Here is a 25,242-nt window from a genome sequence, read left to right on the forward strand (position 1 = left end):
TTACAAAATGAGATCATACTCAGAGCGAAATGAAGAGAACGAGGAAAGCTATCGCAAGCGAAGAGATCGCAAACACAATTACAATTGTAAGGAATCTAGGCATAACGATGATTACAATAGTTCCAAGTACGATGATCATAAGAGTTCCAAATGCGATGATTATACGAGTTCCAAAAAGGACAATAATCATCAAAATTCTATACGTGACAATGATCACAAAGATCTTAGATACAATGATGATTGTAGAAAGCAAAATTTGCTGAAAGAAATAGAAAGGTATGTAGGTTGTGAAGAATTAAATAAAACGCAAGAAAAGTTGGAGGAAGTCAGGCAGAAGCGTCCAGTAGATCTGACTTCAAAAATGGGAGGAGCGTACATTCCATCAGCCAAATTGTGTATGCTCCAAACAGAAATAACTGATAAGTCTGGAGTTGCTTATAAATGTATAGCATGGGAGGCATTAAAGAAATCTATTCATAGACATATCAATAAAATTAATACTAATAATATCAGAATTGTTACAAGATAGCTGTTGCGTGAGAACATTATTCGAGATCGAGGTTTGTTAGCGCACTCTATTATTCAAGTGCAAGCTGCTTCTCCAATATTTATTCCAGTTTATGCAGCACTCACAGCTGTAATAAATTCCAAGTTCCCTAATATAGGTGAATTGATATTGATTCAGCTTGTTCTGCAATTTAAACGTGGGTTTAAAAGAAATAATAAACTTTTGTGTATATCCTCAGGTAAATTTATAGCACATCTGATTAACCAAGGTGTAGCTTATGAGATTATTGCTTTAGAAATTTTGAAATTCCAACGGATGATTCTGTCGAAGTGGCCATAGCATTTTTGAAGGAATGTGGCATGAAGCTGACGGAAGTTTCGTGAAGAGGTGTGGAAGCCATCTTTGAAATGCTGAAAATCGTACTGCATGAAGGATAATTGAATAAACGAGTTCAATATATGATAGAAGTTATGTTTCAAATTAGAAAGGATGGATTTAAGGATCATGAAGCCGTTCCCCAGGAATTGGATCTTGTGAAAGAGGAGGATCAAATCCTATTTGATAAGATTAGATGACAAGATGGATACGCAAGATATATTAAATGTGTTCAAGTTTGATGCAACTTATCTTGCTAGCGAGGAGAACTATAAACAATTATGTAAAGAAATGCTTAATTCAGATGTCAGTGATTCTGAAGACAATGATGAGAATAGAGAAAATAAAAGTTCGGACGAAGATAGCAGTAAAGAACAAGTCGAAAGAAAAAAAGATGTGATATTTGATAATACAGAAACAAACCTGACAGCGCTTCGACGAACAATATATTTGACACTCCTCCAATACACTCCTCGCTAGATTTTGAGGAATGTGCGCACAAGTTATTAATGAAAATGCAACTGAAATCTGGACAGGGGCTCGAGCTGTGCCACATGTTCTTGGATTGCTGTGCGGAGATGCGAACGTACGCGAAAAGTTCTTTGGACTTCTAGCCGGTCAATTTTACGCCATCAATAGGTCGTACGTAACACCGTTCGAACAAATCTTCAAAGATTCCTATCATATGATATATCGCCTCGATACTAACAAACTGCGGAACGTGTCGAAATTTTTTGCTCATTTACTATTCACGGATTCTATTTCGTGCGTACTGTCGTGTATAAACTTAAACGAGGAAGACACTACTAGTTCCAACAGGATATTTATTAAGATTCTGTTTCAACAACTCTCGGAGGATCAAGCGAAACTGAATGAACGAATCAAGGATGCGACTCTGCAAGAAGTGTTTGAAGGACTATTGCCCAGAGGTAATCCGAAAAATACGCGTTTTGCAATTAATTTTTTTACTTCAATTGGTCTGAGTAGTTTAACAGATGATTTAAAAGAACACTTAAAATCCCGTTCAGAGCCAACTACTGTACTAGCATTAAGTGAATAACGCAAAAAGTAAATAACGCAAGAAGTAAATAATAAAATTTTTAATTGCTTTTAAAATAGGCTTGTACAGATTATATGATAAGTGTTGTTATTTTCTATTTGTATACAGTATTTGTATATTCATCACATAAAAAATACATAATATATTTAAATATAAAAAAGCAGTTTTAAAAATGATTCAAATCTCATTCTCCTGTACACAATATAATTAGATTAATAACTTAAATTTTATAAATCTGCTTCTTTTTATATTGTACATATTCATTAACAAAGATGTTTGAATTCAGTTTCAAAAATTCTTCTGATATTTTCATGCATTCTGCTCGCTTTTGCCATCATAATTCAACACATCTAATGTAAGTATCAAAGAATTCCAAGAGATTATTTGCAGCACTATAGTATATATTCTTAGCCTAATGAATATCAATAACACACTTGCTACACATGTTAATATTTTTCTTCATTACAATATAAAAAAATTTACTTTAGGAGAGTTGAAAGTTGACTTACATCCTTATTTTACCTAAGAACATAATGTTATAAATTACGATTGTTATTCATAAACAATCTTTATGGTCGCGATTAAAAATATCTCCTATAAAAATTTAAATTTCTCATTTAATTCTTTTCGTCCTCTGAAGTTAAAATATTTACGAATATTAATTATTCCAATTGTAAATATATGTCTGTTTTATCATAATTATACAATTATAACAAAAAAATGAGAATAAATCATTTATTCTTATTTGTATGTTAAATACGTAAAACTCAGCTACATTTCGGAATCAATCTTAAAAGATAATTAATGTTACGTGTAAATTATCAGGATCATGCTGTTCTGTATAAAGTTACACTTGCAATATGTTGATTTGCCATAACTTCAACAATCGCGTCTCGTATACCGTAACAAAATGTACAGCCAAAGGGATTGGTTGTGTTTGTCGAAGATGCACGATTCAACACTACGGGACGCGCGCTTGCCTTCAATTGTTCGTTCACTCTGTCCCATTTTGTGTAGGCAGTGATCTAGGGAGACAGATCAGGATCCATATTGATCGATAACGAATAACGCGTTTACATTTACAATTGTAAAAAAAAAAAAATTTGAATGAAATATATATTTTTGTAATATATAATATAATTACCGTGACCGGTGAGGGTGAAACATCTATTAGCTTTCCTGATTCTACGGAATTATTTTCAGGCGGCAGAGTCAAAGAGAACTCACAACGGTGATACATATTAAAATTATAATGTCCCGGATAATTCGTGTGAAGCACAAACTTTTTTATACATTGAGTTCTCGCATTGAACAATATATCCTGTAAGATTTATAGAAAAATATTTATTAAGCATAAAAAGCGACATCGTTAAATCAATAAAAGGACAGGTAAAGTGACATATATGATCTGTATCTATAATTTCATACAGAAACATAATTAATTTTTCTGAAAAAGTTTGTTAATAATTACCTATCTATGACTAAATTAAATTAACTGAATGTGAAATTTAAAGTGATATAGACAATATTTGTAATATAAAAAGTGATATAGACAATAGTCTATATTTATATAATAAAGTATCTAAATTTATTTCTCGTGACATTATCTGGGAAAAAAAGGGAAAGATAAAAACAAAAAAATAAAAACAAAGCATTTTATCTCTTTTCATCGTATAACAAATAGCGTCTCTAGTATTATTAATTAATAATAATATTGTTTTGATTCAATTTATAATAATATTGTTTTGATTCAATCATAAGGGATCACTTTGCTGAAAGGGTATACTTACCAAACCTAATGTGAAATAATTGTAGAAAAAATCTGATCGTCTTATCTTGTCTCGTTTGTGCGCATGTGGACTATGAATACGCATTTTATCCTCAGCTTTGTAGAATACCCTAGATGGGGCACCAAGTGCGCTTAAGACATCCTCACAGGTGTCGCCAAATAATACCTAAGATCATAAATAATATATAAATTATAATATAAAATATACGCATAATCACTTTTTTATTTTAACATCTTATTGTAATAAAAATGATAATAAATTAAGATGAATATTAATAAAGATGAATATTTCGACACATATCGAAAGAAAAGAAAATAGGAATATTAAATTATGACAACAAAAGCAAAATATATGTAAAAATTAATTTTTTTATACACATATTCAATTAATACAGTATCCTGGCTCTTCTATAAAGCACAAGATAAAAATTTTCAATTCGTCAATTAATAAATAATAAATCTTGATCAGGTTTATCTTCTCTAAAAATGTAAAATTTATGCAAATTTTGTGCATTTAATGCAGAATTAGAAAAGAAAGTTTTCAATATATTGTAACAATCTATATACTATCAAATGTATATGATAGTATGAAATATTTGCTTTTATATATATACATATATATTTTATATATGTATGTATGTATGTATGTGTGTGCGTGCGTGCGTGCGTGCGTGCGTGCGTGCGTGCGTGCGTGCGCGTGTGTATGTATGTGTGTGTATGTATGTATGTATGTATGTATGTATGTATGTATGTATGTATGTATGTATGTATGTATGTATGTATGTATGTATGTATGTATGTATGTATGTATGTATGTATGTATGTATGTATGTATGTATATATATATATATATATATATATATATATATATATATATATAAATTATTCATATTTTAAAGTCGCTTCTGATAATCATAATTTAATACAATTGTAATGAGGAAAAGTTTCAAGTACTCTATGAGAGAGATATTATTTTATTTCCTATAAAAAATATTTGATGAACTATAAAATATTACCTCTTTGGTCAGACACCGTTTTTTCGGCTCCAATAATGCTCTTGTCCCGCAGCTACCTTCTGTGAAAAGAAGTAATCTGAGCCCTCGAGTTCGTGTTTTATCTCTAATAATATCAGCTTTCTCCAAGTACAAGTTATTATGGTAACAAACCTATTTAAAAACATATGTTAAAAATACATTTTATCATTCATTCAATATTTTAGAGAATGGCAAAAAGATAGTCGAAGCCTAGAGTTATAATTACAAGTGGCAAAGGTGGTGGTGGTGTTTTCGAGCCATGTTCTTCGCTACCAGCGGCTGGCATATTCCCAACGTAAATCGCTGTTTTCGCGACTAGAGGAGAAGTGTCATTAGGAAAGTGTAACGAACCTAATCCTGGGGCATAACCAGGTTGAAATTTCGAATCAATCGGAAAGTAAAATGATAATCCTCGAAAATTCAATACAAACACCTGCAAATTATTATTAATTATTATTACTATTATTATATTATACATACATTATGCAGAATAAATATTAATAAATATTGTCGAATAATAAATTTATATTCATAATTTTCTATGGCTGTTTGTAATCAAGTTTTAAAAATAATTATATTATTACCTGTTTATCTTTGTCATAAACACCGGGATGAGTTGCACCGAAAGAATGTTCGATCTGCTCGATCGAAGGCAATACCTCAGGCGAATTGAATGGCAAGCCGCAATATTTTAATTTCACTAACTTCATATTATAAATTTCAATTATCTTAAGTCTTTGTACCACAGGATCGAATATAAGCCGAATCCCATCGTGTGGTAAATTTATTACTAGATCTACATCTAATGGATTCTGCAAAAATATATTAAAAAAATTTGCTTTATAAATTACTTCACAAGGTATTGGATATCATAAGATATTAGAGATGTAAAGAGACAAGAATATATATTAATCATTCATGCGTTCTAAAAAAATGTAAAACATCCAATGCATAATTTATTTATATTATATATGTGTGTATATAATAATTATTTTATTTCATACACTAATAAGACATCAAGGACTTACAGTATCACTATAAAGAACTTGTACTCCTCTTATAACACCAACTTGAGATTGTATTATTGATACTGACTGAGAAAAATGCATACCTATAATATAATTAACATATTTAAAACTTGGAAATTTGCAACAGTGAATCGAGAAGACTCGTATGTTTTTTATTGTATATTCCTCATGTCTAGCAAATAATGTAAAAATCTTTTTATATGAAATAATGTAAAAAGTGAAAAAATCAAAGAAGTGTGTAAAAATACACAAAGAACTTGCCATCAGCAAGAATGTGTGAGACAATCTTAATGAAAAAAATGTAAGCAATTTATATTAATGCATTAATTATGGGAGCTGCTCTAGGTAGGTACAAATCATAATACATCGTGTGAGCATAGATGATGCAGGAATATTTACTTTTTAATATTTTACACCAATAGATCAAATAAATAAATATGACAAATGTTTTGATTTTTACATAATTGGTTTCTAGAGAGAACAAATTGCCTGTATCTTTGCTATTCAATTTGCGACATTTCTCGTCTATTTTTACGCGATGTATTCATTTGTTTACTTGCATATATTTGCTGATGCAATAAAGAGTACCAAAATATGCTAAAGAATCATCATATAATCAAATATATTACATGTATGTTACGTATAATAAAAAAAAAGAGAAAAAAATAACGCTCATATTTTTGTTATTGTTTCCCTTGAAAATTCATAATATAATAATAATAGTATAATACATACTATATATAAATAATAATAATCATAATAATTATTATTATGAATTATATATATATATTATTATTATTATATATTATATATATTATTACAAATAATATGTATACAATTAATAATATATATATATATATATATATATATATATATATATATATAATTATTATATTAATATAATATAATATATATATAAAGTAATATAATTTACTTTACAAATCGATACACATATATACACATACTTGATCGATTCGTTTAATTCGATCAAATAAAATCTGATGAAAGAGAGAGAGAGAGAGACTTTTTTGCGCATCAAGCAAATCATAATAAATATACGCGCTCGTGACGCTATCGTTCGCTTCGCGCGCTTGTCACTTTCGTCACTTGCCTAAAATAAATTCCCACTGCTCGCATCCGAGGGATCTCTCGGGCACCACTTCGAGCTCCAACATATTATCGCTTGTTGTTTGATCGCTTTTATTTCAAAGAGATCGATAAAAACTTGGGTATTTTGGGCGAAACAGTGACACGCGACGTACGCGTCAGACTGACAACTGCGCGTCGCACTTTTGACGTCTATCCCAACATATCGCTCAATTATTATTATTCAGCAGATAGCCATATTGCACAATCACATCCCGAACAATGAAGCTCCTTCGCTCCTTTCGCGACTCCCTTTGGCTCCTAACGACAGTTCTACAGTTGGCAAACAGTCACCAAACAGCTGATACATGACCGTGGGCAGTGCGTGAATATCTAGACGCGAAATCTCAACTGTCACTTTTTAAAGTGTATGTGTGGCTAACTTTGTATTACGTATTCGCGCATGTGCGTAAAAAGTAACCTGATGCATAGCTGCCAACTCAATCGCAGATGATATAAGAAGAAGAAAAATAGTGATCAACAGGAATAAAAAGCAATATATAAATGACAGATTAGATATAATACATGGCCTCTCTAAGTTCCTGACATTAAATAAATAATAACGATATAATAGTTTTATTAATATATGTATATGTATATATATATATATATATATATATATATATATATATATATATATATTACACATGCATTAAATTAAATTATTTAAATTGTTGTCTTTCAAAAATTGTTTGACAGATAAGTTTGGCGACATAAACATTCAAAGTATTTAATAACAATATTGTTATTTGTTTGTGATATAAAAATTATTATCAAATTTATATTATATTATAAATGACTGTTATATATAATGTTTTTAATATTTCAGAGAAAACATTATATTTTTGTGCACATAGTGGTGGTTCCTAATACTACGATGATGAGTGAAAATTTATTTAAACTGCAATGTTTGATTAAAACTACTGGGATACAGCGTAGCATACAGTGCAAGCTTGGAAAAGGATTATTTCTTGCACTGTCCACCAGCAATGCCGAAATTATCCTTTACTTCAAGAAAGAACTCTCCTGTTTACCTGTCGTCAAGAGAATACCTTGGTTTCAAGGACCGCATAAACAAATTGCTACCTTTTGTTTTGATCCGAACGGTATTTGGTTATTATGTATAACCTTGGATGGTTCGTTATACATACTGCCAGCTTTAACTCTAGTCGGTGAAAATTGTGTTATTGATAAAAGATGGAAGACGGATGACGCAACACATATTCCTTTTATGAATCTTCAGCTCTCTCATTTTAGGTAATTGCATTGAAATATCCTTAACTTTCAAAAATAATTATAAAAATATGTATCACACATACACATACACACACACCACACACACACACACACACACACACACACACACACACACACACACACATATATATATATATATATATATATGTATATTTGTCATCTAAATGTAATTATAATTATATAATATTAAAAGAATTTCTTACATGGATAATTATGTTTTTAGACCAACTGCTCTCACATGGTGGAAAGATATGAAAATATCTATTGATATTGGTATCATAGGAACTGAATGTGGAACGATTATACTTGTCAATCTGTCAAATGGACAACAGATGGGTACAACTTATGTTAATGGAAGTATAAGCAGTCTACATATTTGTCAAAATGAAAACAACGAGGCTGCATTTCTTTTGATAACTAGTAAATTTCAGCAACAATGGCGTTTATCCTTGGAACAATACATGCATAATCTTTTACACAATCATGAAAACAAAGAACTTCACTGTGTAAATTCGAATGGTATTATTTATGATAACACGGAAGAGTCTGTTCCTAACAAGTCTAAACTACGAGAACTTAAACAGCTCTCTGTCGAGAAACTTGCCATTTTCAAACAGAAATTAATTGACACTAAAAATCAAACATTGGGAGAAAGTTCACAATGTCATGGTAAGTGTATAAGTATATTTCAGAAATGCAGGAAACCAGAAGAGATTTTAAAGAACCAGAAGTAATATATCATTGTTAATTAAAATTTTTTTTTTTTTAATTTTAAAAATATTTTTTTAAATACTTTTATTTTTATAAAATATTTTTTTATTTAAAATCAAATATTTATAATATGTATTTACAAGAGAGAAGAAAGCTATGTCATTACTTTCATATTGCTTTTGATGAAGAATTGTTAGAAAAATATCACTAAAACTAATGCTAAAAAGGATTTATTTAAACAATGAATGCTTCTTGTATGAATGCTTGTCTAATTCATTAAATATTAAGTTTATTAAATATTAAGAATATGTCAATATTACAGATGCTTCAAATAAAAAGGAAAATCATATTGGGTTTTCTGTTAATTCAGAAATATCATTAGAGTCCAAATTAGGTTTTATCAGTCCAGAACCAATATCAAAAGATACTTTTCTAGTTTCACAATATGACAGAGAAGGCCGGCAATTGTATACGTGCTATCATCCTAACACTCATCATGTTACAGTAAGATAAAATTTCATGATGTCATGATCAGTTTATACACATATTTTATGTATATTTTGTGTGTTCCAAAACTATCGGATTTCTATGTGTACATAAAAGTATTACGATACAATTATCGAACACTAAATAATTTCTGAAATATTTTATATTTTATACTAAATTATGTCAGATTAAAATACAAAATAACTCAAAAAATTCTTAATGAAAAAATACTTTATTATAGTGTTTCAGAAAGCTCTCGACATAAGCTATAAGAATATGCAATAAGAATTTTTTGAGTTATTTTGTATTTTAATCTGACATAATTTAGTATATTAAATATCCCAGATGTATATATATATATATATATATATATATATATATATATATATATATATATATATATATATATATATATTCTCTTGTTATCTTTAGTGCTAGAATTTAATATATCATTAATATTTATAATAATTCATAAGTTAATAATAATAATAAAAATTTCTTATCCTAGGTGCACGGTTCGAATTTGGCTGTAGTGCCGTTATCAATGCACAAAGTATTCGAGTCATGCGAGACTGTTTTATTGGCGCACAGATTCTTTTTCATTACCGATATTAATCAACATGTAATATATATAATATCTAATCAATTATCCGAGGCTCATATAAATAAAGACTGCAAATTTAATTCCGAGTCTATTATCGGAACTTTTACTTTTAAGAGCAGTAAGGAAGTGATACGTGCAGTTTACAAAGTAACAGATTTTGATAATGTGATACATAATGTGAAGAAAGTCCCTCAAGAGGTGGAGAATAAATGTACTTTACCAAAGAATATAAAGGATATTAAGATTGAAGTACCTAGTTTAGATACATGTATAATTGTTACAAATCGCTGTGTATATGAAGTTATTCTAAGGTAAGATTTACCAGATTTATTATAGTATGGGTCGGGAGGAATGAATGGTAGAGACGGAACGTCAAAAATTATGCATATTTATTAAATTATTATCATACTTTTATACTTGTAGAAAATCACTTTTTTCCATTCTCATGGAGCTGATACTGAAGAAAAATGAGCTGCAGAAAGCAGGAAGATTGGCAATGATTTTTGGATTCAATGGACAACAATTGCTGGAATATGCTGGCGATATATTTCTATCAAATAAAGAATTCCCACGTGCAGTAGCTGCTTATAAAATGTCTAGGGTATATAAGGACTTAATTACAAAATAGATAAATCATAGATCGATTTGCCAGAAACAGAAAATTTTAATATCTCTTTTGAAAATTTGAATATGTGTAAAAAATAATTTATAAGTACATCACATCATGAATTATTCTTTTGAAATACCGAAACTATTTTTTTTTTAATCTAAGAGAAAGATTTAAATATTTTCTCTGTTTTTGATGCAACTTATTTTATATAAGATATTCGTTGTTTAAAGAAAAGAAGCTGCTATATTTTCAAAAACTTTACACAAAAAGATTAATATTTATTCTTTATTGATCGCAGAATTAATTCTGTTTTGTCTAATTTTGTTTATTTATATTTCAGTGTAAATTATTGAAGAGCGTGTTAAAGTTCGCGTCTATTGGTCATACCTCCGAATTATTAAGTTGCCTCACTCACTGCTTACTGACACCTGTCATTACTGAGATGCCCACTGCAACAAGGATACATTTATCTAATTTATGCATACTTGCCTTCATCGAAATGACATTGAGGGTTTGGTCGGAACAATCTAAAGCAATTTACAAAGAGTTCTTGTAAGTTGCATTTTACAATGTGACTAAATTTCCAAAAAAATAATGTTATACCTTCTCTTTCTATCCTGTTATCAAGGAAAATAATGAATGAAAAATAAATATGTACATACTCTGTTTCTATTTTAATAATTCTATATTTTGTATTCATAGGTACTTTTTATCCACAAATATGTTTTACGACGAATTGCTAGCAATTAATATAGCCGGTCAAACTTATTTATGGGAAGTATTACATCATTTAGCTACACAGAGAAGTTTGTACAGCCAAATGTTAGATATCCTTATGAAGACAGTACAAATGTTTGGCGTAAATGATGTTTGCCCAAAATCATGTAATGTATACATATATATATGCACAAGTATAATTATGTGCATGTTTTTCACAAACAAATTCCAAGGGAATATCACTAATGTTTGGGATGTAATATGAACTTATGTATGTATTTTAGATGGTTTACTTATATGTTTAAGCGAATCTGATCTGATGCAAGCAATAATATTGAATCATGATTTAGCTAGAGCTCATATGTTGTTTGTACGCAGTAATCTGCGAGAATCTCAAATTTTCGTGCTTCAGGTGAGAAATCTTAACTTGTAGATACTCGCTTTTGATTTATTTTTTTAATTAAATTGTTCGCTATTAGATAGTTCTGCCAATGATTATTTACTATGTTTTAAATAGCTTTCAGACATTCTATAAATAAAATGAAAAGGAAGATATATATATATATATATATATATATATATATATATATATATATTACTTTCTATTTGGCAACTAAATTAACAAATAAATCAAAGAGAAAAAAGTAATGTAAAAATATTCTTACTTTGCTTTATAAAATTTATACGTGAGCGAAAAAAAGATCGCTTAATGTTAAAAAAAATTGAAATTTTTATTTTTACATAATTTTTCAAATGTGCTACAATTGTATGTTTAATACTTTGATATTTTACAGAGATTAGTAACATTGTACGATCCAACAAATCCAGTATTACGACCTAAACTGCTACAGTATACGGCACGCCATAAAATGGCATCGTATAATGTACAATCTAGTCAATGCGATTTTATAGATGTTACGGATATAGTGAGTATTAAAAGTTATTATCATATAGGATGTACATTGATCTGGAATCGATCTCTTTCTTAAAAATATTGTACAAATAATATAGTTTATTTTTTCTTCTGCTTCCTTATGAATTACAAATTATCTAAAATAAAGAAATTTTTGTAAATTAATTCTCGGAATCGTTAATATACAATAAAATTTTAATATACAATAGAATTTTCTTTGCTTAAACTTAAGAGGTGTTTTTTAGACGAAATTTTAATTTAGCCTTTGGTTACTATGTTATTTATACGTTTTACAGGATGATACGCTTGTGGAGGATATAGTAGAAACGTTTATATTAATTTTACTGACTCTTATACATAAGAAACAATTATTAAATTCTAATCACAAACCTACGCTTTTGTATGATGTGCAATTGCCAGAAATGAGCAAGGTAAATCCGTAAAAATTTATATTTTGTAAATTTTAATATACGAGATATGGTAAAGAAAACAAGAGAAATTATAGAGAAGCTTTTATCATCGAAAAATTATAGAATTTAAAGCTTACTTTTTTGTGTGAACTTTTCTATCTTTTCTACATATGCTTCGAAATATTTCTTTTTAAATTCTCCTCGGAAATGGTTCTTTCAATATGTTCATAATATTTAAATAATTTTTGACGATTTTTGCTTTATGTGTCATCTCATTTTTCAACATATCATATAGATTACTTATACTAATACATTGTTTTAAATTGTTTTTAATATTTAATTTTCAGCATAAATAAAAATAAAAAAACACATTTTTTGCGTACATAAAATTAATATAAATAGTTATATAAATTTTTTAGATTATGAAGAGAGGGAATATCATGTACCTTAATTATACAATCTCGTTTTTTTTTATTTGCCGAATCTTGTATTACTTAATCACACTGATTATTTACAATTATATAACTTTATACTTTTATCTGTAAGCAGGAAATGGCGTTACATGTTGATTTTAAGAGAAGATCATTGAGCGCTGGATTTTCTCACGTTGCTCTTATTAGAAACGGTAACATCTACACTTGGGGAAGCTCGGTGCAAGGTTGCTTAGGTATATATTTGACACACATTTTTTTGGGCAAAAAAACTAAATAATAAATAATAAATTATGAAGCGTTTTCATAATTCATAAATAACAAGTATAAAATTATAAATGCGTATCCACAAGATTGTTAAGTATTTAAAACGTAATATAAATAAAAAGATAATCTCAGATAAATAAAAAATATTTTTTTATTATATTTTTAATAATTATATTTATTATATTTTTTAATTTTTTATTTTTAATAATTTATTTATTATAATTCCGATCATTCTTTTGCAAAATTTATAGAAATTTTTTAAGTTATACATTTTTATTATATATTTCTATATGCTCTTTCAATTAAATATGATTTCAAATAAAAAGCGAAACATTTTTATATTATATGTGAGTCTTTTAGTATACTGCAAGGTTTATTCATTTCGTATTTGTCTCTTTTAATCAATTTATATTGGTCTTTTGATTTCCTTATCTCTTAGATTTTCAATCATCTATTCTTTTTATATTTCCTTCAATCTTTTATGTATATATATATTATTTAATTTTTTTAATTTAATATATATTATTATTAATTATAGGAACTGGCTCTAGCGTCTTGCGATATGGAGCGCCTCATGCTATATGTTTCTTCCGAAGTATGGAGATAGAGGTTTTCAGCGTATCGTGTGGACATTGCCACACTCTGACGGTTACCAACAACGGGATCTATGCCTGGGGATCGAGTCAATTTGGACAATTGGGTCTCGGCAAAGTGCTGCAGTGTTCGAGTCCAGAGTTGATCGTCTCACTGGCACAGGAGATTATCGTCGACGCGGTGGCCGGGCAATATCATTCCGTGGCGCTTACCGCGGACGGCAGAGTATTCACGTGGGGTTGGGGTGTCCATGGTCAATTGGGCCACGGTAACACCGACGAAAGGATCACGCCGTCTTTAGTCACGGCTCTGCTCGGTGTGATTGTACGCTGCATCAGCGCCGGTTACGCGCACACCCTAGCATTGTCTGTGGACGGTGTCGTATACGCCTTCGGATCCAATGTCCTCGGTCAATTGGGAATCGGTGGGAATAACGCTAAGAGTTCTGTGCCAACGAAAGTATCGTTGCCAGACGGAATAACGCTTATAAGTACCAGATACTTTCATAATGTAAGTCAGTGAACGATGGAGATTGATCCTTTTAAGAATCACAGTCGTTCATTAACTCTTCGACATCTTATACTTGTAACATAATACTTGATGTGAGTAACAATGGCAATCTCATACATTCGTATCTCGTGTGTTTACAGCTAGCTCTTAGCGATACGAATAAATTGTACATATGGGGCGCGAGTCCTCAGGTTCTCAGATTACAAGCGCAAGCGCAAAAGAAGACTCGTATACTGGAACAACAAGAGGAAAAGAAGAATAGAAGCTTGGAGGAATCGGAGAGAGTGCCAAGCGGCGCTATAAACTTGAACGAAGAAATGAAAGAACTTTTGGAGGACAATGTGCAAAGTATGAAAACAGAAACGATTGCTTCTGTAGAAACGCGAAAGAAACCATCCGAAAACGTAGATTTGAAAAACATTACGATGAAAAACAGTTCGATCGACGAGAGTCAAGCGCATTTAAAGCCGTCTGTGGTCGATACAAGTTTGATAAAAGGACAGATTACTCAGGTTTGTTGAAAAGAATCCAAGAATATCAGAATTTTTTTTTAAAGACTATTTCCGAAAATATCGTTTTGTAACGCTAAAAAAAGAAAATTTTGCGAAAATTTTATCCAAAGCAAATAAAAAGTAACTTATAATATATGATCATTTTTTTGTGTATCTAGATATCAACCGGCTGTCACCATAATGCATTGATAACAAAGGATGGTTCCTTATACACATGGGGCCGTAATCTAGACGGTCAACTAGGCAATGGTACAAGAAAGGAAGTGTCGATTCCAACGCCCTTGTATTATAACCCGGCCTGTATTTTTGCACAAATACCACCTAGACACAATGATTTTAAGAAAACGCAAAATCAGCGAGACTCAGATAATAATGCCAAGTCGAACGATTCATCAGCAAATAATAGGAATGCATCTGAAAATGTTATCAGTGCATCAAAATCGGAAAATATTGACCACAGTAATCAGGAGAGAGCCAATCCTGTGATTAAAACCATTGGGATTGCCTGTGGTTACGATTACACGATTGCGATGCAACCAAGTTAGTCAAAAATTTTAATCTTTCTTAATATATTAGATAATCTATCCTACATTCAAAAAGAACTTGGCAATTTCATGTCGAATGAAATAATTTTAATTTTATAATTAAATTTAATTTGAATTGAAAATTTTTTAAAATTCTATTTTATAATTTTAATTGTAATATTTTTTTAATTTTAGTAACACAAATGTGATTTTTCTGTAAATTTTTTAATATTAATTTTCAAACAAAATTATTAATTGTTTGATATTCCTAATCTGCAACTTTTAAAAGATAAAAAGACAATTACAATATGTAATTAAAATTGTTTATTTTTATTACGCGACTTTTAATAGATTGAAAACAAATAAAGTATAACAAGTGTAATGTATAACGTATAAAGTATAACAAGTTGTGCATTTTTTCAGGAGGTACAGTACTAGCCTGGGGCAATAATAGCAGGGCGCAGTTAGGTCGCATCCCCGCGAGAGAAACACGCGATGCTGACGACAAGCTCGTATTGTTGAAATCATCGAAGCGAGTGGTGCGAGTTCCCAATACGTTACACGTAGCTCTGGACGTTCCCAGTCAAGTACCGGGTATTTCTACTCCGGAGATCTCTTATCAATCTAATGACACGCCCTGTTTCGCCGGACTTGTCCGTCCTCTGAGCGTCATCGAAAAATTACCCGGCGAATTGACGCTTCATTACGTCCTGAAACATTTTTACGGTTTATATCGTTCCGCCAGTATCATGGACAAGGTTTGTTGATCACTTCATATAGGCGATAATTAAATTTTATACCAAAAAATCATTTTTATCGTGATAATCCCTTAATCGTTAAACTCGTAGTTTTCTGGATAACACTTCCAGAAATAATGTGCTTTTTCCAACATTTCTTTTATAATTTGGGGGATTTTATTTTATTTCATAACATTTATTTATCCCCCCCTCCTCCTTCTTTTCCTCTCTCTTTCGAATAGAAAAAAAGCAATAAAATAATATATTCTTCATCAATCTCTTTTTTTTGTAAAACATATAATGCTATCTTGTATTTAATGTGTATTTAATCTAAATTTAAAAATATGTAATAAAATTTAAAAAAAAAAACAATGTAGAATTAATATAAATTTAGTGTAAAATTAAATATATATACATATTTAATTTTATACTAAATTTGTATTAATTCTATATTGTTCTTTTTTAAATTTTATTATATATTTTTAAATTTAGATTAAATACACATACGAATATCATATTTAATGATCCATTTTGATTTCTAAATAAAAAAAATTAAACTTTTGTAAGTGGACAGATTCGAATGTATATCGTCACAATTTCTTTGCTGCAGTGTATCGAATTGGAAAATTATCAAGCTTGTTCCAAGATAGCGGCATTAGAGGGTGACATTTTAACCGCTTTTACATATCAATTGAAGGCCTTACACAAATTAAGTGCTCGCTCTGTGAATCATTCAATGTCAGAAACAATTCCGCGTGAATCCACGGCTAAGATCATCTCACCAAATGCGAATGCGACGAAAGACACTGCGTCCTGTCGAAGTATCAAGAGGAATACTGAATTGTTCAATAGACAGGCGGAGAAAAATCTCATGGAATCCCTGGAGAACAGCGTGGCGCGAAGCTGGACGAAGGTCTCCACGAGTAGATCGTTGAATAATTTGCAAGCGATCGCGCAAGAACTGTATACCTTCGATTGCCAAGGTGGTTTAGAAGAATTATATATGACGCGAAGAAAGGAGGAGGAATCATCTTCGAGCATGGACCAAATTTCTAACGTCGAGTCTAGCGCGAACGGAGACGAGCAACGAGAATGGATCGAGAATCTTATCTTCGACGAGAACGATTCACATAAATCGCACAACGAGTCGCATAAAAATATTGGCCATAATAACGCGCAAAATTTTACACAATCGATCCGCGCGAAAACAATGATAAACAGCGTTAATAATGACAGTCAGATGAATCAGTACGATAAAGAGAATATCGCGTTTTCTGATAAAGTGTCCTCGCGTACTCAGAGGAATTACATGATCAACGAGACCATAAAGGCGCTAAAGTTTTACTTGAACAATATTGGTAACGAGGCGAATATCCTGAGATGCGAAGTATTGCGATGCGCGATTCTTTTTTGGATCGAGCATGATTTACCTATGCAAAGTTTGGAGAATGTCTTTCTCGAACATATATGTGTCATTTATTATCCGCTTGGATTATTACTGTTTTGGTGAGTTTGATATTACATCGTGGAGCAACTTTACATGGCAACTTATGTCTTTTTATATCATCTTCAATTGAGATCGTAATTTCTTCGCTTTTTTTAATATGATAAATTTAGTGAGTGAACGCAGGTATTAATCAAAAACTCTTGAAGATCACAAAGCTCTTTATTTTTTATGTTCTTTTCCGAAAATTAACAAAAAATAAAGTCTATATAATTCCACATAAAAACTTTAATCTCTCTTTCCCAAACAGCACACAATATTTATAAAATATGTACAAAATATTTATAATAATTATTTGAATATTTTAAAAATATTTACCAAAATATTTTTGTGATATTAACGGATCATAAAGATTTATCATAAATATCATAAAAATATTTACAAAATATTACTATATTTTTTTTTGCTTACCATAAATATTATATAAAATATTTAGTCTATATTTTAATAATATATTGAATAAAGTTTTTATGATTTCTTAATATATACAAAATATGAATAAAATATTTATATATTTCAAAAAATAAATAGTAAACGAATTATAAATATTTATCATAAATATTGTATGCTATCTAGGTTCTGAAAACTACAGAAAAAATATTTTTGACAAATGTATATATAATTCAGGAATCCCTGAAATGTAGAGATCAAATTGAAATGTGAAATGAATCAATTTATGACACTGATTTTTTTTTTATAGCCAAGATGAGATAGGAAGATACCTGGATACAGATAAGTGTGACAAAGGGAGCAAGAATGATTGTTGTATGAAGGACTTATTCTCGCTCAAATTTTGTCTCCAAGTATTATCGATGTTGATGGAACATATAAATAAAGGTTATGCATCTATATTATATTTTTCTTTTTTTTCTGACTTTCGGAAAACAGATGTAAATTTAATGAGAGTAATGCTAACGAACTATTACTTATTTTAATACTAACGAATTTTTATGCTAACGAATAACTTATATTTTAGACGATACCATGCCCGAGTACATCAAAGTCTTTTCTTGTTTAATGGCCGATAATTATGGGGCACCATTAAACGGATATCCGGGCGCGAGTAGAAATAATAGCCCGCAACAAATGATGGAGGGAATTATCAGTACGGTGTCCTCCGAAATGGAAGACTCTAAACTATTTGCGCATATTAAGGTAAAATATTTTATCTACAAGATATATATTTCACTATGTTAGCTTACATTAAATTTAGTTGCATCAAATTAGCATGATTTTTTACATTATATTACAGTACTTATTTTAAAGAAAATTAGTATTGTATATCATGCGTTACAATAAATATATCAAATATTAACACTATTCATCATCCTCTCATCTCAAATATAGAGTCAATATCTTCAGATCATATCGATGCATTTTTTTTCACTGTTCACAGAAATTTAATAACTTTGTAATTGTTTTATGTGTAATTTTGAGAAAATACAACTTTTATTATATTTTTATTAATTATATCTTATTATTGCATATTATATATAAAATATTTATATATAATATATAAAATATTTATATATTTATAACAGGACTCGGATGCTGTGAATCGTTTACTCACGGTGGAAGAGGATAATATGGTGTTTACTTGTGGACATCATTTTCCAATCTCTATATACGAAACGGACATTATTTCAAGGATGGAAACCGAATTATTAACTTCTCCAATGCTAGTTCTTCCATGTACATCACAGTATTTAGGAAATATGTTATCTGGCACATCTAAACCAGAAATCCTGTGCCCTTTGTGCATAGTCGGAGCATTGAGATTGACAATGGAGAAAAGTTACGAATGAAAATATCTCTCCGAAACATATGGGCAACATATAAAGTTCAAAAGAGAATTTCTTCTCAGCGAACTGAAAATATACGATCGAGTTTCACGCGCGGAATATATCAATGTGTGATCCTTCCGTTACGCGTGCGCCTCTCGTTCTTCTTTCTGTAAAGAATAAAATTGTTCAATTTATTAATATATTAATAAATCAAGACAGAGAGTGATATTACAAATATATTAATATAAATTAATTTATGTAAATATATATGTGATATAAAATAAAAGAAATATCAAGAAACATGGTAGTGTCTTGTATTAAATTCAAAACATGAGTACATTTATTTGATTAGTACGTGTGTATATTCAGCAGCGCCCTGTTTTTTTAAATAAAAATATTTTTATATTTAAGTATGTTTCACTATTTTAAAAGAAATTACGATTTAGATATAACAAATTTTTAATATGTTAGAAATAATAAGTTTTTAATTAAAAATTTTTATATACTTAAATATGTTTCACTATTTTAAAAGAAATTGCAATTTAGATGTAGCATTTTTTTAATGTTAGAAGTAACAATAAGTAAATTTTTTAATCAATTGGCACGCGATATTTCTATATCACTATTTTTGTACAAAATTAAAGCAACTATTTTATACTTTTTATAATTTTTATATTTTATAATTTTTTATTTGGATAAAATAATATATTACATAACAATTTTCATCACACCTGGCGGCTCTTTCTACTTTTAAAAAAGAAAAAAAAATAAGTTTTTACCTTTGATTCAGGACAGAAGAAACAGGCAAGTTTTTTCCGTTACGTAAATTCTTCTTCTTTCTGTAAAGAGTAAGATTGTTCAATTTATCAATAAATCAAGCCTAATATGAAAAATTAATATAAATTAATTTGTGTAAATATATATGTGATACAAAATAAAAGAAATATATTATTGACCTCCTATTCAATGCGGCTCTCGTTAAAGGTAGATATGCGTAAGGATCTGGTTTACCCTTCCTCTTAATATCTCCTCCAGCCTTCACTGCGCGATACTCCGAACCAAGTTCTACTTTTCTCATTTTTAGTGGTCGATGAATACCCGAGCCACCAGCTAAAAAAATCAAAGAGAATTAAATTAATTAAATTAATGAAGATAGAATAAATTTTCAAGAAAAAAATTGTTTCTAACAACTTATCGCAGACTTTACGGAAAATTAATTTTGACAGTTTTGTTGAGATACCTTGGTATTTCGACATTGACTGACTCTTTAAGCTCATCACGTCCGACATGCTTTCGTTATATTTTCTTTTTTTGCCGGTGTTCTTCGCGGTCACTACCGATGCATCATCTTCATCTCCTACAAAAGATATAAAATTATCATAAGGTATGCAAGATCTATATCATTAGCACAATCCTAAATAAATCCTAATAACACCTTACCATAATCATCCTCTTCTGAATCATTTTGAAGAAAAGAAACTTTCTTCTTTTTACTTCTGTCCTCTGTGTCTCTGTCTTTCTCATTACCATCTGTGATGATGAGACGACCATCAGGTGCGGTTTTGAAGCTGTGTTCCTTTACCTTTTTCACTGAAATCTTCGGATTTGTCACACCCGGTTGTGTAGCTGAAATATACATTCGCAATTATTGCAGGCAATCCTAAATATTAATTATAATTAGAGATCTAATTCATTTTCTTTTTTTTTCTACTTCTGCGTATCTAGATAAAAACACAATTTTGAACCTCAGTTTAATTATTATAGCTGAGAAAATAGAACAATACACACAAGATCAATTAAGAAACTCGGTTTAATTAACTAAGAGAAAAATTAGAATCTGTTAATTATCCAAATCAATTGTAAGAAAGAAACGTTTAAAAAAATCATAAACCAACTTGTGATATTCCTGGCAGCTGCGGGGTCTATAAGATCCACTATGTTCCCCTCATTCTCTTGAATCCAGGCGTCTTTCCTTGACGTTCTCTTCTTGCTTTTCTTCGGTCCCTCGTTTTCCGTAGCCTCGAACTCCTCATCACTATCAGCCAATATCTCCTCTATACTCTTAGGTCTCCTCTTGGCATTAAATTCCATGTCGTCGTTCTCATTCAGCTTCTTCGCCCTTTCAAGTTCCCGCTTCTTCCTCTTCGCGTCTTCAATCTTGTTGATGTTCTTCAGTCTTTTATGCAGAATCACATCTGAGCCCGGTACCATATTCGATATTGGTCCTATGCCATACTTCCTTATAAGCTTCGTGAATATATCGCGTACCTTTTGGCGAAAGTGACGCTTACAATCTTCATTCATTCGTGACAGGGCGTCGATCATCTGCGGTAACGTCGGGGCCACGATGACGGATGGCATCACATTGATGTATACCTTTACATATGACAACGCCGACTCTACTACCTCCCTTGTGGGACTCATCAGAATCGTACAGACGTGCCCCAAGATCTCTCCGATAATCTCCATACCCAGAGAACCGTTGTAATGATAAGTGAGGGTCGCCAGAGCCAATAGGCTAGCGCTAATGTATTTTTGTTCACCGCCTAAACCCACCATCAACATATCTGTATAATCCTTAAGATGCTCGGGATTGTCCAAGAATTTCTCGGCGATCACGTTGAGCAACTGATAAGCCGTATTGCGACATCTTTCGTTTATATCCTTGACACCGAGCACGGCTTCCGGCACGACGGCCTCCAAGAATTTAGTCTTCTCGAGCTGCGGATGCATCTTGACGAGATGCATCAGGCATCGTAGACGAGCACCTTGGCTCGTCTTAATCACGCTGGTCGCCGATGTTATCAGCGTTTTCTGAATCTCGCGTCTGTGCTCCTGCAGAAATTGCTTGCACACCTCCCGATCACTCCCGCATATCTCCTCCAGGAATCTATAGGCTTTCTTCTGCTCCTTCTGCTTGGTGCTGTTCTTGAGAAACGGCACGCACATGTCGTAGTACTTTTTTAGCTTCTCGATGTCCGTGTAGCCGATCAACACTCTTATCAGATCGTAAACGCTTTCCTTGAAGAAGTCATCCGCGCCAGGCTCGTCGAGCTTGCTCAGGGCGCGTTCAAACATCTCATTCGCCAGTTCGCTGCTTGCGATTGTAATGTAAGTCTTGATCGTATCGAATGCAGCGAGACGTTGCCCTTCCTCGTCCGTACCGCTCGGTTTCATCGTATACAGGTTGAAGAGAATCGGCAGATAATTTTTGGCGAAGCGAGCCAACTCGGCGACGTCGTCGATGCACTCGTCCCGCGTCGCTTTTCCGATTAATTTTCTCAGCGCCGCCATTACGGGTAACTTTAAGTCCTTCCGGTCGCTGAGTGTCATACCTAACAACTTGGCGATACTCTTAAAATTGTCCTTAACATCACTGGCGTCGTTGCATATGCTCGGCAAGATCGACCAGATTTGCGGTATCAGAAATTCGTACGTCTTCCCTTCCATGCCTGCCTTACTCTTCTCCTCGCATGTCAGAGCGATCGGGAGCAGAACATCCTTGAAGAAGGAGATGGTCCCGCCTGTTACACAATCTTTCAACAGCGGGATCAGCCAGCCCCGCTTCAGATTAATCTCGCCGCCGTCGATCTGTAAAGGGAGGATACTCAACACGACCTGGGGTCCCATGGCTCTGATCGCAGCTCCAACGGCGTATTCAACGTCGCTGCTGTACGCAAAGTTGTAGGAATCTCGCAGCTCTCCCAGGGACCTGACAATATCTGTAAGTCCCCAAAGCTTTGACTTGCCAGTTATCTGGAAGAGCAAAGCTACGAGATGAAATACGTGATGCCAGGCTTCGAGGTATTGATAACTCAACGCTTTGTGCATCAACAAGATAATCTGATTCAAGGTAGAATTATATCTATCAATTCGCTCCTTGCTCTCACAGAGAGGTGCCACGCATTCTTGTAGAATGATTTTGACGGTATTTGAGGAGCCAGCTATGATTTCCGTCTTGTTGGATAACCAGAGTTCAGTACATTTTTTTAATATTCTTGGAATAACATTGTTCAATATCGTCGATCCCACGTTAAGGGTCGAGAAAGCATTCAACGTGATGTGTACGAGATTGCAGTGAGCCTCCTGCATGACCGCCAACCACGCCAGGGTTGGCTGCGTATCAGTTGCGGATGGTTGATAATCATAAAGGGCTATAATGATATCCGCGTTTCTTTGCAGTGGTAGCGTCGCCTCGGACGGCCTAGAGACAAACAATCCGTGCAGCGTTTGCAGACAGCACGATGTTATCAGTATATTCTTCAACGTCATGATACTCAACAGACGTTCGCAGATTGTCTTGACGTGTGACTTGGGCAACTGATGCATTATGTCCTTCAACAACGTAAGAATATGCAGAATAGTGGTGACTCCCAGCGACGATCCTGACTCACAGGCGGCGTTCAATTGCCCGATGCAGTGCGTCGCGACCTGTCCCGCGGCCGGATGATGCTGAGGCGGCTTCTCGCTCTTCATTATATCGCTGCCCTTGAGGATGACGCATATACTGTGTTGGGCAGACTTACGTACCTTGGGTTTGGTGTGAGTGGTGAACGACAATACAGCGTCCAGCACTCGTGTCGTGGAGGGATCAGCCCAGACGACAGGTTCCAGCACTCTCAACAGCAATGAGAGACAGCCTATGCAGTGTCGCAGGATGAGAAAGTTCTCGCTCATGGCATATTTGGATAGGATCTCGAGGAAGATCTGGCTTACCATGCCAAACTTCAAATTAAGCACATCCTTTGGCACGGTTTTCAAGCACATTCCAAGTAGAGATAATGTCGCAGCTATGGAATTATCATCCTCGAGCTTTTCCAAGATTGTCATCAACGCTCCAAAGTATTCCGTAGAGTTTTCAACACCACCTTTTTGCTTGATGGCTTCCGTGACAGCCGCCAACATGGCCAGCATCTCCTTGTGTACGAGCGAGGTGGATTGGAAATGGCTGAGGAACCTGCCGAAGGAGACGTTGCTGCAATTGGTGTAATCGCTGGCGCACGTCTTGGAGAAGTTGGTCGTCGTCTCGTTTATCATGCTCTCAGGCGCTTGATCTTCGTCATCGATGTCGAGTTTCGCCATTTGCGGTTCCAGCCGGAGACTACCCTGAATAGCGTCGTGCTTCTGTAGATCCTCCCTCGTGATGCCCGGCAGGCCGGAGAAATCCTTGAAGAACATACCGATGGCCTGTTCGCGGTACTTCGTGGTCGTCGGATTGGAACTGGAACTCTGACCCTTGACCCATCGCTTCGCCTTTTTCCTGCTTCCTAATCGAGGCATCTTAGCCATCCTGATTTTTCTACAGAAAAATATCTAATATACACGTGAACACGTGAACAGATAGGTTAAGTAACCTTACCTACGATCTCTTCTTCTTCTTCTCTTTCTATTGCTTTATATGAACTTCCGTTTCGTTCAAGTGTAGTGTACAACTGTAGTGTACAAAATTTTCCTTAGAAGAAATAGAGATTTGAGCATTCCAGCATTACCAACAATGTTGAAAAATGGAGAATTTTTTCGTGCATACGCAGCAGTGTCATTCTCGGGGACGCTTTCTTGCGCATGCGCAGTTCAATAGTAGAGAAATCCAGTATCTAATGCATATTCGTGTAGCATCGTTACAATAATATGTTTAATGCCAGAAGTTCTTAAGCTAATTACAATTATTTTTTAATTAATTTTTAAATTAATTTCTTAATTATTTATTTATAATTTATTAATTTGTAAAATA

At 32.3% G+C, this 25,242-nt stretch overlaps 3 protein-coding genes and 1 pseudogene across 6 annotated transcripts; 2 read left to right on the forward strand and 2 right to left on the reverse strand.

Annotated features, from left to right (window-relative positions):
* Positions 1 to 7: 7 nt before the first annotated feature.
* Positions 8 to 2,577, forward strand: LOC126852985 (pre-mRNA-splicing factor CWC22 homolog; annotated as a pseudogene).
* Positions 1,969 to 7,247, reverse strand: LOC126852997 (PHAF1 protein CG7083). The gene is made up of 8 exons (XM_050598359.1): positions 6,906 to 7,247; positions 5,795 to 5,877; positions 5,351 to 5,578; positions 4,993 to 5,199; positions 4,749 to 4,898; positions 3,734 to 3,898; positions 3,088 to 3,264; positions 1,969 to 2,968 (listed from the first exon to the last, which is right to left on the reverse strand). The coding sequence occupies exons 1-8, from the start codon at positions 6,967 to 6,969 to the stop codon at positions 2,771 to 2,773; spliced, it is 1,272 nt and encodes a 423-aa protein (XP_050454316.1). The 5' UTR covers positions 6,970 to 7,247; the 3' UTR covers positions 1,969 to 2,770.
* Positions 7,172 to 19,532, forward strand: LOC126852967 (uncharacterized). 4 transcript variants are annotated; one of them, XM_050598283.1, is made up of 20 exons: positions 7,172 to 7,308; positions 7,770 to 8,197; positions 8,421 to 8,866; positions 9,231 to 9,412; positions 9,903 to 10,309; positions 10,422 to 10,599; positions 10,949 to 11,160; positions 11,311 to 11,492; positions 11,610 to 11,737; positions 12,120 to 12,251; positions 12,535 to 12,669; positions 13,195 to 13,315; positions 13,885 to 14,450; positions 14,591 to 14,962; positions 15,121 to 15,502; positions 15,910 to 16,244; positions 16,834 to 17,729; positions 18,428 to 18,564; positions 18,704 to 18,882; positions 19,269 to 19,532. In XM_050598283.1, exons 2-20 carry the CDS (start codon positions 7,818 to 7,820, stop codon positions 19,530 to 19,532), a joined length of 5,634 nt encoding a protein of 1,877 aa, XP_050454240.1. In that variant the 5' UTR covers positions 7,172 to 7,308; positions 7,770 to 7,817. The 4 variants fall into 4 exon arrangements, with proteins under 4 accessions (XP_050454240.1, XP_050454239.1, XP_050454237.1 ...); XM_050598282.1 differs by lacking the exon at positions 7,172 to 7,308 and adding an exon at positions 7,317 to 7,433; XM_050598280.1 differs by lacking the exon at positions 7,172 to 7,308 and adding an exon at positions 7,661 to 7,666 and having other exon boundaries at positions 7,798 to 8,197.
* On the reverse strand, positions 19,531 to 25,017 carry LOC126852970 (RRP12-like protein). The gene is made up of 7 exons (XM_050598285.1): positions 24,871 to 25,017; positions 21,407 to 24,824; positions 20,951 to 21,137; positions 20,752 to 20,870; positions 20,468 to 20,621; positions 20,291 to 20,350; positions 19,531 to 19,678 (listed from the first exon to the last, which is right to left on the reverse strand). The coding sequence occupies exons 2-7, from the start codon at positions 24,798 to 24,800 to the stop codon at positions 19,633 to 19,635; spliced, it is 3,960 nt and encodes a 1,319-aa protein (XP_050454242.1). The 5' UTR covers positions 24,801 to 24,824; positions 24,871 to 25,017; the 3' UTR covers positions 19,531 to 19,632.
* Positions 25,018 to 25,242: the final 225 nt, after the last annotated feature.

The sequence above is a fragment of the Cataglyphis hispanica genome, chromosome 11, assembly GCF_021464435.1.
Source record: "Cataglyphis hispanica isolate Lineage 1 chromosome 11, ULB_Chis1_1.0, whole genome shotgun sequence".
In the NCBI taxonomy this organism is placed as follows: domain Eukaryota; kingdom Metazoa; phylum Arthropoda; class Insecta; order Hymenoptera; family Formicidae; genus Cataglyphis; species Cataglyphis hispanica.